Source organism: Balaenoptera acutorostrata, chromosome 9 (assembly GCF_949987535.1).
Source record: "Balaenoptera acutorostrata chromosome 9, mBalAcu1.1, whole genome shotgun sequence".
NCBI lineage: Eukaryota > Metazoa > Chordata > Mammalia > Artiodactyla > Balaenopteridae > Balaenoptera > Balaenoptera acutorostrata.
The window spans coordinates 9,302,731-9,316,846 of record NC_080072.1 but is presented as its reverse complement, the minus strand read 5'-3'; the positions used below and the strand labels follow the sequence as shown (position 1 = coordinate 9,316,846).

The window sequence follows — 14,116 nt, the reverse complement described above, 5'->3', positions numbered from 1 at the left end:
CCCTGGAGTCTAGAGCTTGCACGGGGTGTGTTTGGCCCAGTCAAAAGACTCTTTTGCCAGCAGAGAATACCTACTGAGAGCCCCATCCAACCTTCCGGAAGGGGAAGTGGCAGGTGATGTGGGAGAGGTAAGCTGATCCCCACCAAGCGGGCAGCAAAACTAACGCAGACGCCAAAGTCTAAAGCATCAATACATTCGTGTAAATGCAAGTGCTCTGAAACTCAGGAGTAGACAAGGGAATGCGGACGCTTTCCTCGAGAACATGGTTATTAAAACGTACACCGAACCATACACACCCGACAAAGCTCCCAAGAGCTGTTGCTTTAAGAAGCGCGAGTCTTCAGCATCACGTGACCTCTGGCGCCCTGAGCCTTTTACAGCGCCATCACAGTGGCCAATCGGGTAGCGGAAAGTCTTCTGGTGGGCGGGAACTCCTCAAGGCGCTCGTCGATTGGCTGTGTTTGTAGAGGGAGGAGCCTGAGCGCCGAGAGAGGGAATTAGTGCGAGCTGGGTGAGTGGGAGCCAGCGCCGCTACCACCAGCGTCACCGTCACCGTTACCGCCGTCTCGGTAACCGCCTTCGCCGTGCCGGAGCCCTCAGGTGAGCAGGCCCTCGAAGGCCCGTCCTGCTGTGGGCCGCGCGCTCACCGGCCTGGGAGCCAGCTCCGCTGGGGGCCCGCCCCCTTCGCTGACCACGTGACCCAAGTTCGGTAACCTCTGACCTCCTCCCCCGTACCCCACCACCTCTAGATCTAGGATGAAGCGAGGCTGGGTGGGAGGATGCGCATCACGGAGAGCGGTAGAGGTCAGTTCCCACGCCTCGTTAACAGTATGGCTAGTGGCTGAGGATGTGGAGGAGAGGAGGTTGAAGAGCGGGAGACCTTGGTCGGAGCCCGGACTTTGTGGATTGTAATGTGGGCACGTAACAGGGAAAACCCCTCGGCGCCTTCCGTGTGGGCAGGACTTCGTGCTCCCATTTTACAGGTGGAGAAAGAAGCTTAACAATTATCCATTGGCGGGTTTCCAACGCCAAGTCTCCTGGCTGGGAATCCAGGCCTTGTTCCCCACACAGCCCGCCGCTCCTCATGATTAGAACGATAGTTGAGTTCTTGCTCCCTACCCAGGTAGTGCTCGCCAGATGATTTTGGGAAAGTCATTTAACATTTAACCTCTTTGAGCTTTGATTTCCTTGGCTGGGAAATAGACATAATACTTACATAATACCTATCTCATTGTTAATGTGGACAAAATGAGGCGTAAGCCATATAAAGCACTTAGCTCGATGCCTCAGGTATAGCATGTGCTTAGAAAAATCGCTATTCTTTATTCGTTTTTTCAGCAAGTGTTTATTGAGGGCGTGTTATGTGCAGACGCAGTGCCTGACAGCTGGGGATGCAGAGGTGAGCAAAAAGGCATGATCCTTGCTGGCGTGGAGCTTACAATCTAGTGGGGAGCTAGGTGTTCATCGGAAAGTTACACAAGTATATAATTACAAACTGTTAACTGCTTTGGGAGGTAAAGTACTGGCCCATGGTGGGGGTCTGAGACGAGTTCCCTGAGCAAGCGACATTTGAGACTGAGATCTGAAGGAGCGACTAGGAGCTCACTGGACAAAGGGATTGGGGGTAGAGGAGGAGAGCGTTTCAAGTGCAGGAAACAATGTATGAACATCCTGAAATAAGGTGTTTTTGAGGAAATGGAGAGAGGCCACGGGTATGCAGAACACGAGAGAGTGGAAAGAGGTGTTTGCAGAGGTAGCCACGCATGCGGGGCCTTGGAGCCATGGCACAGGTTAGTTTTTTATTCCAAAGGCAATGAGGAGCCATTGGGAGAAATGCTGCAGGGAGACCAGGTAGGGTGCCCGCTGGATTTAGGGACCTGGAGGTCACTGGTGACCCACTGAGCCTTGTCAGAGAGGAGTGGTGGGGCAGTGCCTGGGTGGGTCACTGTGAAGCTGGGTGGGCGTCGCTGCCCATGGTGCTGATGCCTCACTTTGGTCCGTGAGGGCCAACCTTCTAATTGTGGGCTGTGCTGTTGTAGTAGTCACCAGCTGCTGTTTTCGTGCCTTCTTATTCTGCCATATCCTGTGAACGGAAGAGCAGGTTCCTGCGTTTAGGGCTCATAGCCAAACTGGGGAAGACCAGACACATGGGCGGAAAGCCCAGCTACTAAAAGCCTGACAGTCCCAGATGGCACATAGGGCAGGAAGACCTCAAAGGACAGACTGCTTCTGCCTTAGGAAAGAAAGAGGAGGGTGTGGGGGCTTGGAGTAAGGTGGGGGACAGACCAGCCCAAGCCCTGGCAGTGGGGCGCAAGGCAGGTTGGAAGACACGAGGCGGCCTTACTGGGGGGACGGGTCAGCTTGATCAGCTGTGGGGATTTGGGACCAAGCACGGTATGCTGAGCCAGGGTGTTGGGACTTTCCTTTTATGAGTGGTGGAGAAATATTGAAGACTTTTGAGCAAGGGACTGTCAGGGTAAAAGTAGTCTTTTCATCAGTGTTTAGTCCGTAGCGGTTGTAGCAAGGAGCAGAAGGAAGAAGGCATGAAGTTTTTGTTTATTAGTAGTGATTGTAACATTTTCCATTTGTGTAGCGTTCTAGACCCTGAGTTTCTCCTACCTCATTTCCTTTCATCCTCACCTCAACCCTGTGAGTTAGGGAGGGCAGGGATTATTGCCACTATTTTACCAGGGCTCAGGCTGATGAGGGTCTCAGCCAGGTTCACAACGGAGGTGGTAGAGGAGGGCTGGGACCCACTTCTGTGCAACCCAAGGCCAGGCAGTTTCTCAGGTGGCACTGTTGTCTGCCCTCTGGTCCAGCTCAAGTCTGTTTCTTGCTCTGAGCCTCAGGTTTCCTCACCTGGACACTCAGAGCCATTGTGACTCCTTGTTCAGGGATTCTGGAGCAAGAGCAGCAAGACTGGTTTCGAGGGCCTTGAGTCAGGCTCCCAGGCTCTGAGGGAGCGTGGGCTGGCCTTTCACACCTCCCTCCCCGCTCCCAGCTCCATCGGGGCCATGTCGGAGCGAGAAGAGCGGCGGTTCGTGGAGATCCCTCGGGAGTCCGTCCGGCTCATGGCAGAGAGCACAGGCCTGGAGCTGAGCGATGAGGTGGCGGCCCTGCTCGCGGAGGACGTGTGCTACCGTCTCAGAGAGGCCACCCAGGTACACTCCCCCTCTCCTTGTCCCTCCCTTTGACTGCCCCCTCCCCCAGGGGTTTATTCAGCAAGTATATGTCAGGCACCTACTCCCTGCTCAGAGGGAATGCAGTGGAGGCGGTCCCCGCCCTCTCCAGAGCCCGCTTCCAGCCAGCTGGGCTTCCAGCGAACAGAACAAAGCGCTTGCTGGGCATCTCCTCATGTGCTGCTTACCACACACCTGCTGGGCAGGCCAGGCAGGTTCATAGTCACATCCTGCACGTGAGAAACTGAGTCACAGGGAGGAGACGTGACGCTGGGAGTTGTTTGCCCCCTGTTCCCTGTCCCTTGACTGACTCTGTTCCTCCCCTCCCAGAATAGCTCTCAATTCATGAAACACACCAAACGGCGGAAGCTGACTGTCGAGGATTTCAACAGGGCCCTCAGATGGAGCAGTGTGGAGGTGAGTGGGGTGCCGGCTGCGGAAGGCTCAGTTGGCACGAGCCCTCCTGCACGCCCAGCTCAGGGCTGGCAGTGCAGCGAGATGTGAAGACCCAGTGCACACACGAGGGAAGGTCACAGCCACCACAGCACATGTGCCGGGCCCAGCCCCCAAGGGCCAGGAGTTCAGAGAGGGAGAGGCGGCCACGGAGGCCAGGAGGTTAGGGAAGGTTTCTTGGAAGAGATGGAACTTGAGCTGAACCTGAAAGGGAGGCTGGGATTAGACTAAGTCACGAGGAAAAGAGGGCATTCTGGGTGAGGGAGGGGCCTGAGCACAAGTGTAGGGGTTAGAATGTCCTGCATAGCTGTTCCGGGGCGGTGGGTCCAGGGAGGAAGATCATGTTTAGAAGAGAAGAGGGTTTTCAAAGTTGGGCACGTGTGAGGTGGAGGACCAGCAGCCTGGGGGTGGGGTTCTGAGTCCCTGTGGATCCGTGAGGAGGGACCACATTCTACTCCTTGACTCAGCGAATACCGGATGCTCCAGCCAAGTTCCCAGTGAAGGGCCTGGATCCCCGGGCATCCCCCCTCTTCTCAGGACCTCTGGACTTCCCGCAAACATAGGCTCCGTGCCCTGGTCGGTAGAGCACCTCTTCCCTCCCTGGATTCGGCCCAATCGTCTCTTCACTCAGGCTGTGTGTGGTTATGGGTCCCAGGAGGCGCTGCCCCTGCGCCCTGCCAGGGAGGGTGAGCTCTACTTCCCCGAGGACCGAGAGGTGAACCTGGTGGAGCTGGCCCTGGCCACCAACATCCCCAAAGGCTGCGCCGAGACAGCTGTGAGAGGTGACCGCCGGGGTCCTGCATGGGGTGGGCACAGGAGTTGGGTTGTCGGAGGAGTGGTGATGGGCTGGCTGGTGGATGGGGCGGAACTCAGAAGGGTGGGTGGTATTACAAGGGGCAGAACCCCAGGCTGACCCATCTCTCCGCTCTGGTTCTAGTTCATGTCTCCTACCTAGATGGCAAAGGGAACCTGGCCCCTCAAGGATCGGGTAAGGGGCAGTGCGGGGAATGGGCCCTCTGCCTGGACGTCCCTCCCTTAGGAGCTGAGGGTGGTGCCTCTGCACCTCTGAGTCTTCACCTGACAAGAATTTTCCGTGCCTGAGGGGTGCCTGCCCTGCGTGGGCGCTGCTCCCTGCCCTGAGGCCTCAGAGTTGGAGGTAGCGCCCCAGACTTAAGACCGATCGTGATGCCATGTTGGATGCTAGTACAGAAGTCTGGGCAGCTTGCTGGGGTCCCTGAGGTGTCACACTTCCAGGGTCTGCTGAATGGAGCTTCACAGAGCCTGAGGCTTATGACCTTGGAACTCAGGGACTAAGCAGGCGTCTGCCCAGCTGAGGGCAGGTGGGAGGCAGCGTACAGAGCTGGGCGTGGAGAGCTTGCAAGGTCAGGGCTGAGCGGGCTGCTCAGAGGGGCTGGCAACTCTGTGCTCCGGGCGTCCTGTCGGAACGGGCTCCTTGAGGTGTGGGAATGGTGGTGGTTGTTGGGGGGAGGCGGGGAGGCTGGCAGAGGGCAGGGCTCCACCCTGACCACCTTCTGCCCACCCTCTGGCAGTGCCCAGCGCTGTGTCTTCACTGACTGATGACCTTCTCAAGTACTACCAGCAAGTGACTCGGGCTGTGCTGGGGGATGATCCACAGCTGATGAAGGTGCGCACGTGGGCCTGAATTGGGGCACAAAGTCCAACTTTCAGATCCTCATGGAATTCCTTCAGATGCCTCCTCCTGTCCTCTGAACGCCGAGTGACTGATGTGGGCAGAAGCTGCTCTTGGTGGCGGCGTGCTGCTCTGTGGCTGGCCCCCCGCCAGCGCTGACTCCTCTGCCTACTCTAGTAGGAACCCTTGTTCCTTAGGGAATGGGCAGCTCAGCAGGGCCCTGTGGGGGCTCAGGTGGTCAGCCTCCCCACGCCTTAATCCAGAGCCCACCCTTTGGGGCATCTGTTGACCTGGAGCCCCATGGGGCATCCACGTGGTAGCTTTCATTTGCCTGGACTTGAGAGGGAAGGGAGAAGAGGAAGTAGACGGAGACAGGTCAGGGTGCCTGGCCAGACCTCATGCCAGCCCTGCTGCCTTAGCCTCTTGGGCTCCACAGGGCCCGCTGGACAGTGCCCGTGCCAGGCCTCTTCTGTCCAGAGTCAGACGAGGACTAGTTTGGTGGTCTGCTTGACCATGTGGCCTCTCTCTGTTTGAGGGTTTTACATCTTCCATGTCTGGCTGCTGCTGTTACTTCCCTTGCAAAGTTAGGACTGTTGTTACTATACTTCCGTGCCTTAGAAACTTGGCTGCTGGTCCCCAGGCAACAGTGCAGCGGCTGGACGTGGGGCCTGGGAGCTGAGCTCCTTCCTCACTAGCTGCTGTCCGCTTTCACAGAACCTGAACTTAGGGTCTTTATCCAGAGGAGTTGGAAGCGCACAGGTGGTGGAGGTTCAGGGCTAAAATGGTTTTACTCATTTACCTACTCTCTTTTTTCTGCTTATCAGAGTAGTACCAGGGGACTTCCCTGGTGGTCCAGTGGTTGAGAATCCGCCTTCCAATGCAGGGGACATGGGTTCGATACCTGGTCAGGGAACTAAGGTCCCACATGCCACGGGGCAACTAAGCCTATGTACTGCAACTACTCAGCTCGCATGCCACAACTAGGGAGGAGCAGTTACGCCACAACTAAGACCCAACGCAGCCAAAAAAAAAAAGGGTAATACCAGCATATGTTTATAATAGAAGTACTGTAATATAAAATCATACAAAGTAGAAAGTGAAATTCTGTAGAATCACCCACTCACCTTTTTTTTTGTATGTATAAACTATACATAGTTTACCATCAACCAGTGGTATTATACTAAACGTCTGGTTTTAGAATAACTGCTTTACTCAGTTAAAAATATGTTGGACATTTAGGTTGTATTCAGTTTATTATTACATTACAGATAGTGCTATCTGTATGTGGGTATGTGTGAGTGGGTTTCTTTTGTAGTGGGTTAAATTTGTAGAATTGCTGAGTCACAGAGTTTGAACGTTTAATAAAATTTTACTACATAGGTGCTAAATTGTTCTTTAAAAAAAAATGTCAGTTTATGCTTGGGGCTGGTGGACCGTGCAGTGTGGCCCCTTCCATTTCAGGTTGCTCTCCAGGACTTGCAGACCAACTCGAAGATCGCAGCGCTCCTGCCGTACTTTGTTTATGTGGTCAGTGGGGTAAGTGACCAGACTGCAGGGGAGGATGTTTCGTGGGGAGGAGATGATGCAGCAGCCTGTGGGGCTCACGGCAGGTGCCACCAGAAGAGCAGGCTCTTGTGCGCCCTTGTGTCCCCCTAAGCAGCCCTCTTCTCCCGACAGGTGAAATCTGTAAGCCATGACCTGGAGCAGCTACACCGGCTCTTGCAAGTGGCACGGAGCCTAGTTCGGAACCCACACCTCTGCCTGGGGCCCTATGTCCGCTCCCTGGTAGGCAGTGTCCTCTACTGTGTCCTGGAGCCACTGGCTGCCTCCATCAACCCGCTGAATGACCACTGGACTCTGCGGGATGGAGCTGCCCTCCTGCTCAGCCACATCTTCTGGTAGCTGCTGGGCCTAGTGCTGATCAAAGGGCAGGACTGCTGCAGAGCTGAGTGGGTTGGGGTAGATGGGGTGAAACTTCTGGCTTTGAGGCTCTATGTTGAGAGTTCGGGAGCCTCTTCCCTTCGATCTTCTGAGCTGGTGTGCCGTGGCACCCGGGGATTCTACACATGGGTGACGAACGTGCCAGGGGTTTGGTCCGTCAGCCCTTAGGTCCTGGGCCTCTCGGCCCAGACGCCTCTTTCACTCACCCCAGTGTGTCATACAGGTGCTGTTTGCTCTGTGTGCTGGGACTTGAGTCCAGCTGGGCAGTGCTGTGCCTCATTCCCCTGACTGAATGTTGCTCCCGCAGGACTCATGGGGACCTTGTAAGTGGCCTCTATCAGCAGATCCTGCTCTCCCTGCAGAAGGTCTTGGCAGATCCTGTGAGGCCTCTCTGCTCTCACTATGGGGCCGTGGTGGGGCTGCACGCCCTTGGCTGGAAGGTGAGGACCCTGGCTTTTCTCGCAGAGCTGTAAGAGCTCCCATTTGTAGTTAGAAAGTCTTGTCCAAGAACCTGTCATCTCTCTCCATTTTTTTAGGTCTTTCACTGTCTTTCAGGATCCTTTCATAATTTTCCCTGAAGAGAACCTACAAATACTTTATTCAGTTTATTCCTAGATTCTTGCTATTTTTGACACTGTTGTGTCTTCTTTTCATGGTATTAATTTCTTACTGGTGTATAGAAACACAACTGACTTGTGTATTGATTCAGCTACTTTATTAAACTGTCATTTTTAACTGTGGATTATTCTGGGTTTTTAAGGTGGATCATATCATGTGCAAATAATGACAGCTTTGTCTTTTTTAAAACCTTATGCCTTTATTTATTTTTTTGAATTCCTTTTTTTGGGCCACACCACACGGCTTGTGGGATCTTAGTTCCCTGACCAGGGATCGGACCTGGGCCCTTGGCAGTGAAAGTGTGGAGTCCTAACCACTGGGCCACCAGGGAATTCCCAAACCTAATGCCTTTAATTTCTTTTTATTATTTTATTGTTAGGATCACTAATATCATTTTACATATGATGATAATGGGCATCTTTGTCTCATTTCCAATTTTAAAAAAAGTGTTAACAGTAACCTTTCCTATTTAGGCTGATGTTTACTTTGTGTGTTTATAGATAGATACCTTTCTCAGGTTAAGGAAATTATATTCTTAGTTTTATTATTACTTTATGTTAACTTTTATCAAATGGTCTTTCTGTATCTTTTGAATTGATCCTAAGGTTTTCCTGCTTTTATCTGTTAATGTGATTAATTGTATACATAGTGTTTTGTTTTGTTTTTTTTTTTGGCTGCATCACACAGCTTGTGGGATCTTAGTTCCCCAACCAGGGAATGAACCCCGGCCCCGGCAGTGAAAGCGCTGAGTCCTAACCACTGGACTGCCAGGGAATTCCCTATATAGATTTTCTAATAGTAAACCATCTTTACATTTCTAGGATAAACTCAATTTAGTCATGGTATAGTCTTTAAAAAAATGCAAAACTTTTATTGGAATATAATACATTTTTTATATACTGTTGGCTTTACTAAAATTTTATTTTATTATTATTATTTTTTAAATTATTATTTATTTTTGTTTGCATTGGGTCTTTGTTGCTGTGCATGGGCTTTCTCTAGTTGCGGCGAGCGGGGGCTACTCTTCGCTGCGGTGCACAGGCTTCTCATTGCGGTGGCTTCTCTTGTGGAGCATGGGCTCTAGGTGCGTGGGCTTCAGTAGTTGTGGCACATGGGCTCAGTAGTTGTGGCTCGCGGGCTCTAGAGCGCAGGCTCAGTAGTTGTGGCGCACGGGCTTAGTTGCTCCGTGGCATGTGGGATCTTTCTGGACCAGGGCTCGAACCCATGTCCCCTGCATTGGCAGGCGGGTTCTTTTTTTTATTTTTATTTTTTTTAATTTTTTATTTTATTTTATTTTTTTGGCTGTGTTGGGCCTTCATTGCTGCGCGCGGGCTTTCTCTAGTTGCGGTGAGCGGGGGCTACTCTGTTGCGGTGCACAGGCTTCTCATTGCGGTGGCTTCTTATTGTGGAGCACGGGCTCTAGGGTGCGCGGGCTTCAGTAGTTGTGGCACGTGGGCTCAGTAGTTGTGGCTCGCGGGCTCTAGAGTGCAGGCTCAGTAGTTGTGGCGCACGGGCTTAGTTGCTCCGCGGCATGTGGGATCTTCCTGGACCAGGGCTCGAACCCGTGTCCCCTGCGTTGGCAGGCGGATTCGTAACCACTGCGCCACCAGGGAAGGCCCCAGCAGGCGGGTTCTTAACCAGGGAAGCCCTTTACTAAAATTTTAAATGGTTTATCTCTATTTATGAGTGAAATCAATCATTAAGTTTCCTCACATACTGTCCTTACATGGTTTTAGTATCAGGGTTATACTGGCTTTATGGGATGAGGTAGGGAGGGAGTATTTATTTTTTATACTTTATATTTTTAAATTAAATTTTATTTTATTTTATTGAGACGCTCTTTTCCTTGAATGTCTGTAGACTGTAAATTCTGGCATGGTGTTTTGTGGTTATTTTTAACTACTATGGTTACAGAATTATTTGAGCTTTCATATTTCTTTTTTTTTTTTTTTTAAATTTCTTTCTTTCTTTATTTTTGGCTGCGTTGGGTCTTAGTTGTGGCAGGCGGGATCTTTTGTTGCGGCACGCAGGCTTCTCTCTAGTTGTGGTGTGCAGGCTCCAGGGCGCGTGGGCTCTGTAGTTGTGGCACGTGGGTTCCAGAGCACGTGGGTTCTAGTTGAGGCGCGCGAGCTCAGTAGTTGTGGCACAGAGGCTTAGTTGCCCCGCAGCATGTGGGATCTTAGTTCCCTGACCAGGGATCAAACCCGCATCCCCTGCATTGTAAGGTGGATTCTGTACCACTGGACCACCAGGGAAGTCCCAAGCTTTCATCTTTCTTGAATCAGCATTAAGTTTTATTTTTCTAGGAACTTGTTAATTTTATCAACATTTTCAAATTCTCAGTCTGTGGCTAACCAAAGAACTTATCCATCTAAGCCTGTCACAGACGTCACCTGCTCTGTGAAGTCTTAATTGCTTTCACCTAAATTAAACATAGGATTTAAAATTATATAATCAGAGTCCAGGTCTCTGATCAGTTGTTTGTTTTTGCACAAGTAGTTTACTACTAACTAGAACTGAGTTCCAGGTTACATCTACGCCAGGACATTACTTGGCTGTATAGGGTAGCAGTTGGCCACTAAATTTCTCTGTTACCAGGGGGCATTACTTATACCCTCTTAGCCTTTGGCACACATGTCAGTGATAGTGGGGTCACTTTGTATTTGTTTTGTATGTCTTTGTACCCGATCTTTGTTCCCAGTGCTTAATTAAGGCTTGGGCATCCAGGAGCTTCCAAACGTTGGCTGAATATGCCAAGCAGGGAATTTAGGATTGAGCCCTAAATTCAGTACCGGAGATAAAAGTAGATCTTTCAGGGGAAATGGTACTTGGGAGGCAATAAGCAAAAAAGAGGCACTCACTGCATTCTTCTCTCCCTTCCAGGCAGTAGAGCGAGTCCTGTACCCACACCTGTCCACTTACTGGACAAATTTGCAGGCTGTGCTAGATGATTATTCAGTATCCAATGCCCAGGTTAAAGCGGATGGGCACAAAGTCTATGGAGCCATTCTGGTGAGTGCCCGCCCCTTCCAGCCTCTCCTCCCTGCGTGAGCACAGCAGCTCAGCTGGCTTACTCTGGGACACTTGACAGGCCCAGGGTCCTCGTATACTAGTCCCTCTGCTCTTGCAGGTGGCCGTAGAACGACTGCTGAAGATGAAGGCCCAGGCAGCAGAGCCCAACAAGGGTGGGCCAGGCAGCAGGGGGTGCCGGCGCTCAGACGACCTGCCCTGGGACAGCCTTCTCCTGCAGGAGTCTCCCTCCGGGGGCAGCGCAGAGCCAGGCTTTGGGTCTGGTCTCCCGCTGCCGCCAGGAGGCGCGGGGCCGGAGGCTCCTTCCGCTTCGGTGACCCTGGCGGACATCTACCGGGAGCTCTACGCCTTCTTCGGTGACAGCTTGGCCACCCGCTTTGGCACGGGTCAGCCCGCGCCCACGGCCCCGCGGCCGCCTGGGGACAAGAAGGAGCCGGCGGCCGCCCCGGACTCGGTGCGGAAGATGCCGCAGCTGACCGCCAACGCCATGGTCAGCCCGCAGGGCGACGAGAGCCCCCGAGGCGGAGGCCCCCCGTCGGCCTCTGCGCCCGCCGCCTCTGAGAGCAGGCCGCTGCCGCGCGTGCACCGGGCGCGGGGGGCGCCCCGGCAGCAGGGCCCGGGCGCCGGCACCCGCGACGTCTTCCAGAAGAGCCGTTTCGCCCCGCGCGGGGCCCCTCACTTCCGTTTCATCATCGCCGGGCGGCAAGCAGGGAGGCGATGCCGCGGGCGCCTCTTCCAGACTGCCTTCCCCGCGCCGTACGGGCCCAGCCCGGCCTCTCGTTACGTGCAGAAGCTGCCCATGATCGGCCGCACCGGCCGCCCGGCCCGCCGCTGGGCGCTCTCGGACTACTCGCTGTACCTGCCGCTTTGAGGCGGCGCTGGCCTCTGTGAATAAATCCCGCGCCCGGAAGTGACGTCTCCACGCTCGTGGGTCGCGCCGGATGAGGCGGGGCTTGGGCGGTTGGCTCCCACGGCGGCGCTTCCTGGTGGCGAGGGAGCCATGGCTCTGCCTTGGCTGCAACGCGTCGAGCTCGTTGTCTTCGCTACCGCCTTCTTATGCGGAGCCGTGGCGGCCGCGGCGCTGACCCGGACCCAGGTGCGGCTGCGGGACGGGGCCGGCCGTCGGGCCGGGTAACCGGGGGCGGGCAGGCCGATCCTGTCACGGAGAGTCCGCTGCTGTCCGGGCCGGCGGGGTTCTGGCACGCTGCTCCTCTCAGCCGGTGGGCCGGGTGAGGCTGGTCGGCGGCGGCGTTGCATCGGCGGTAAACGCGCTCTGTCGATCCGTCCGCCCAGGTCATACTCTGGGCAAAGGAACGAGTCCTCAGGAGAGTCTTAACAGCATCAAATATAGCCCGGCCTGGTGACTCCCTCTGCATAACCTCACCCTGGCTGTGAAACAAGTTGGCCCAGGCCCCCCTAAATCAGACACTATTGTGCTAAGCTACTCCAAGAAATAAAGCTTAGTGTAGTGGAGATGATCAGACTGCCAAATGGTTGCAACAGAATGTGTTAAATGGCAAAATAGTGATGTAGCAGAAGCCAAAAGTTTAGGCTGAGTGTTCATCGCAGCCAGGCAATCATGTTAATAAACAGGCTCATTTAATCCCTGTAAGTAGGCGCTATTACGCCTGTTTTACAGATCAGAAAACATCGGAGATAGCTGAAGGTCACACAGTTCTGGTTCTACTGTAGGATTTCTGCAGGAGGGGAGACCAGAACTTGTGAGGCACCTCTGAAGCTCTTTGTATTTTATAACTACCGCCTATTTCCTGATCCTTCTGGCCACTCACTGCAGGTTTGATTTCCCCAGCAGACTCATTGATCTACTGGCCCAGAAACAGGAACTGACAATGCGCAAGTAACTCCCTAGGGCGGCCCTGGTCTAGATTATCCCCAACACCTGCCATGAGCCTGCATCCAGAGTCACTAGCCTGAAATCTAGGACTCAGCAGCTTCTTTCCACAGGGCTCCTTCAGTGGCAGCTGTCCCCTGTATGGTGTGGCTGCCCTGAATGGCTCCTCCCTGGCCTTGTCCCGACCCTCGGCCCCATCTCTCTGCTACTTTGTGGCTGGGGCCTCTGGCCTGTTGGCCCTCTACTGTCTCCTGCTTCTGCTCTTCTGGGTCTACAGCAGCTGCATCGAGGATTGCCACAGGTGACTGCCCACTCTGAGGGCCGGGGGCTGTCGTGGGAGGAGTCCCACCTCAACCACAAGGTTTATTCTCTCCCTCCTTATAGAGGCCCGATAGGGCTCCGCATTGCACTGGCCATCTCAGCTATAGCCATCTTCCTGGTCTTAGTGTCTGCCTGTATCCTTCGATTTGGCACCAGTTCCCTCTGCAAATCCATCATCTCCCTGAACATAACTAGGTAATGGGAGGGGGAGGGAAGCCTGGCTGGGGCTGACTACCTTCCCTCTGTAGAGGGGATCCTTTACACCCCGTTTTATATCCCCATCAGTTCTCAAAGGGGCACTGGAGCACAAGGGTATTTAGGGTATGTCTCCCCTTTCTCACGACTGTCTCTTTGACCTCACAGCTGCTCTGATGCCCAGAAAACTCCATGGATACCCCCTGGAACCACTCTGCAGTTTTACTCCAACCTACACAATGCTGAAGTGAGGTCCTGGGATATGAAAGACTGGGTGGAGATTGGGGGATACACAGATTCACATAATGAATCATATAACACAATCTGTAGTTGTAAGAGTGCTCACCAGTGTACTCTGAGCTTGGCCCACCAGTGAGGGGCTGAGAGGAGCTGAAGGCTTGACGGCCTGACAGTGAACAGCTAAGAGTGGTATGTGGGTGGAACTGGATTCGAGATGGGCCCACTCCTCACACTCCTGTTCCTGTCTCCCACAGACCTCTTCTTGGGTGAATCTGGTTTTGTGGTGCGTGGTCTTGGTGCTCCAGGTCGTGCAGTGGAAGTCTGAAGCCACCCCATACCGGCCTCTGGAGAGGGGGGACCCTGTGTGGAGCTCTGAGACAGATGCTCTTGTTGGGTCACGCCTTTCCCATTCCTGAAGACTAACCAAAGAGTACTCCTGCCGCCAGACTCCGTGCCCAAGTGCCTGCAGTCCTCTTGCCCCCACATGGCCCACACGGCTGGGAGCCTGAGTTTTCCCTCCAGGAGGGAAACATGATTAACAGACCCCCTCTTCCTACAGCTGTTTTTGTACCGAAGTATTATATTACTTTCTTTCTTCATCTCAGTATTGAGTTCTTGGTGTAAAGCACTGTAGGT

General features: G+C 53.6%; 2 protein-coding genes across 4 annotated transcripts; both read left to right on the top strand.

The window, feature by feature from the left end:
• Positions 1–447: 447 nt before the first annotated feature.
• On the top strand, positions 448–11,848 carry TAF6L (TATA-box binding protein associated factor 6 like). 3 transcript variants are annotated; one of them, XM_057553163.1, is made up of 12 exons: positions 449–600; positions 1,339–1,399; positions 3,002–3,161; positions 3,510–3,596; positions 4,264–4,414; positions 4,570–4,620; positions 5,183–5,277; positions 6,745–6,819; positions 6,961–7,181; positions 7,532–7,664; positions 10,726–10,854; positions 10,973–11,848. In XM_057553163.1, exons 2-12 carry the CDS (start codon positions 1,392–1,394, stop codon positions 11,741–11,743), a joined length of 1,881 nt encoding a protein of 626 aa, XP_057409146.1. In that variant the 5' UTR covers positions 449–600; positions 1,339–1,391; the 3' UTR covers positions 11,744–11,848. The 3 variants fall into 3 exon arrangements, with proteins under 3 accessions (XP_028020362.2, XP_057409146.1, XP_057409147.1); XM_057553164.1 differs by lacking the exon at positions 449–600 and adding an exon at positions 710–804; XM_028164561.2 differs by lacking the exon at positions 1,339–1,399 and having other exon boundaries at positions 448–600.
• TMEM179B (transmembrane protein 179B) lies at positions 11,834–14,079 on the top strand. The gene is made up of 5 exons (XM_057553165.1): positions 11,834–11,968; positions 12,838–13,025; positions 13,109–13,240; positions 13,409–13,487; positions 13,735–14,079. Exons 1-5 carry the CDS (start codon positions 11,873–11,875, stop codon positions 13,894–13,896), a joined length of 657 nt encoding a protein of 218 aa, XP_057409148.1. The 5' UTR covers positions 11,834–11,872; the 3' UTR covers positions 13,897–14,079.
• The last annotated feature ends 37 nt before the right edge of the window (positions 14,080–14,116 follow it).

What these genes read in the sequence shown, in the direction of transcription:
- TAF6L (XM_057553163.1), top strand. An exon ending in TGCACGCCCTTGGCTGGAAG is followed by an intron (nt 7,665 to 10,725) that starts GTGAGGACCCTG and finishes TCTCCCTTCCAG; the next exon opens with GCAGTAGAGCGAGTCCTGTA. An exon ending in AAGTCTATGGAGCCATTCTG is followed by an intron (nt 10,855 to 10,972) that starts GTGAGTGCCCGC and finishes CTGCTCTTGCAG; the next exon opens with GTGGCCGTAGAACGACTGCT.
- TMEM179B (XM_057553165.1), top strand. Translation starts at nt 11,873, where the DNA reads ATGGCTCTGCCTTGGCTGCAACGCGTCGAGCTCGTTGTCTTCGCTACC. An exon ending in TGCATCGAGGATTGCCACAG is followed by an intron (nt 13,026 to 13,108) that starts GTGACTGCCCAC and finishes CCCTCCTTATAG; the next exon opens with AGGCCCGATAGGGCTCCGCA. An exon ending in ATCTCCCTGAACATAACTAG is followed by an intron (nt 13,241 to 13,408) that starts GTAATGGGAGGG and finishes TTGACCTCACAG; the next exon opens with CTGCTCTGATGCCCAGAAAA.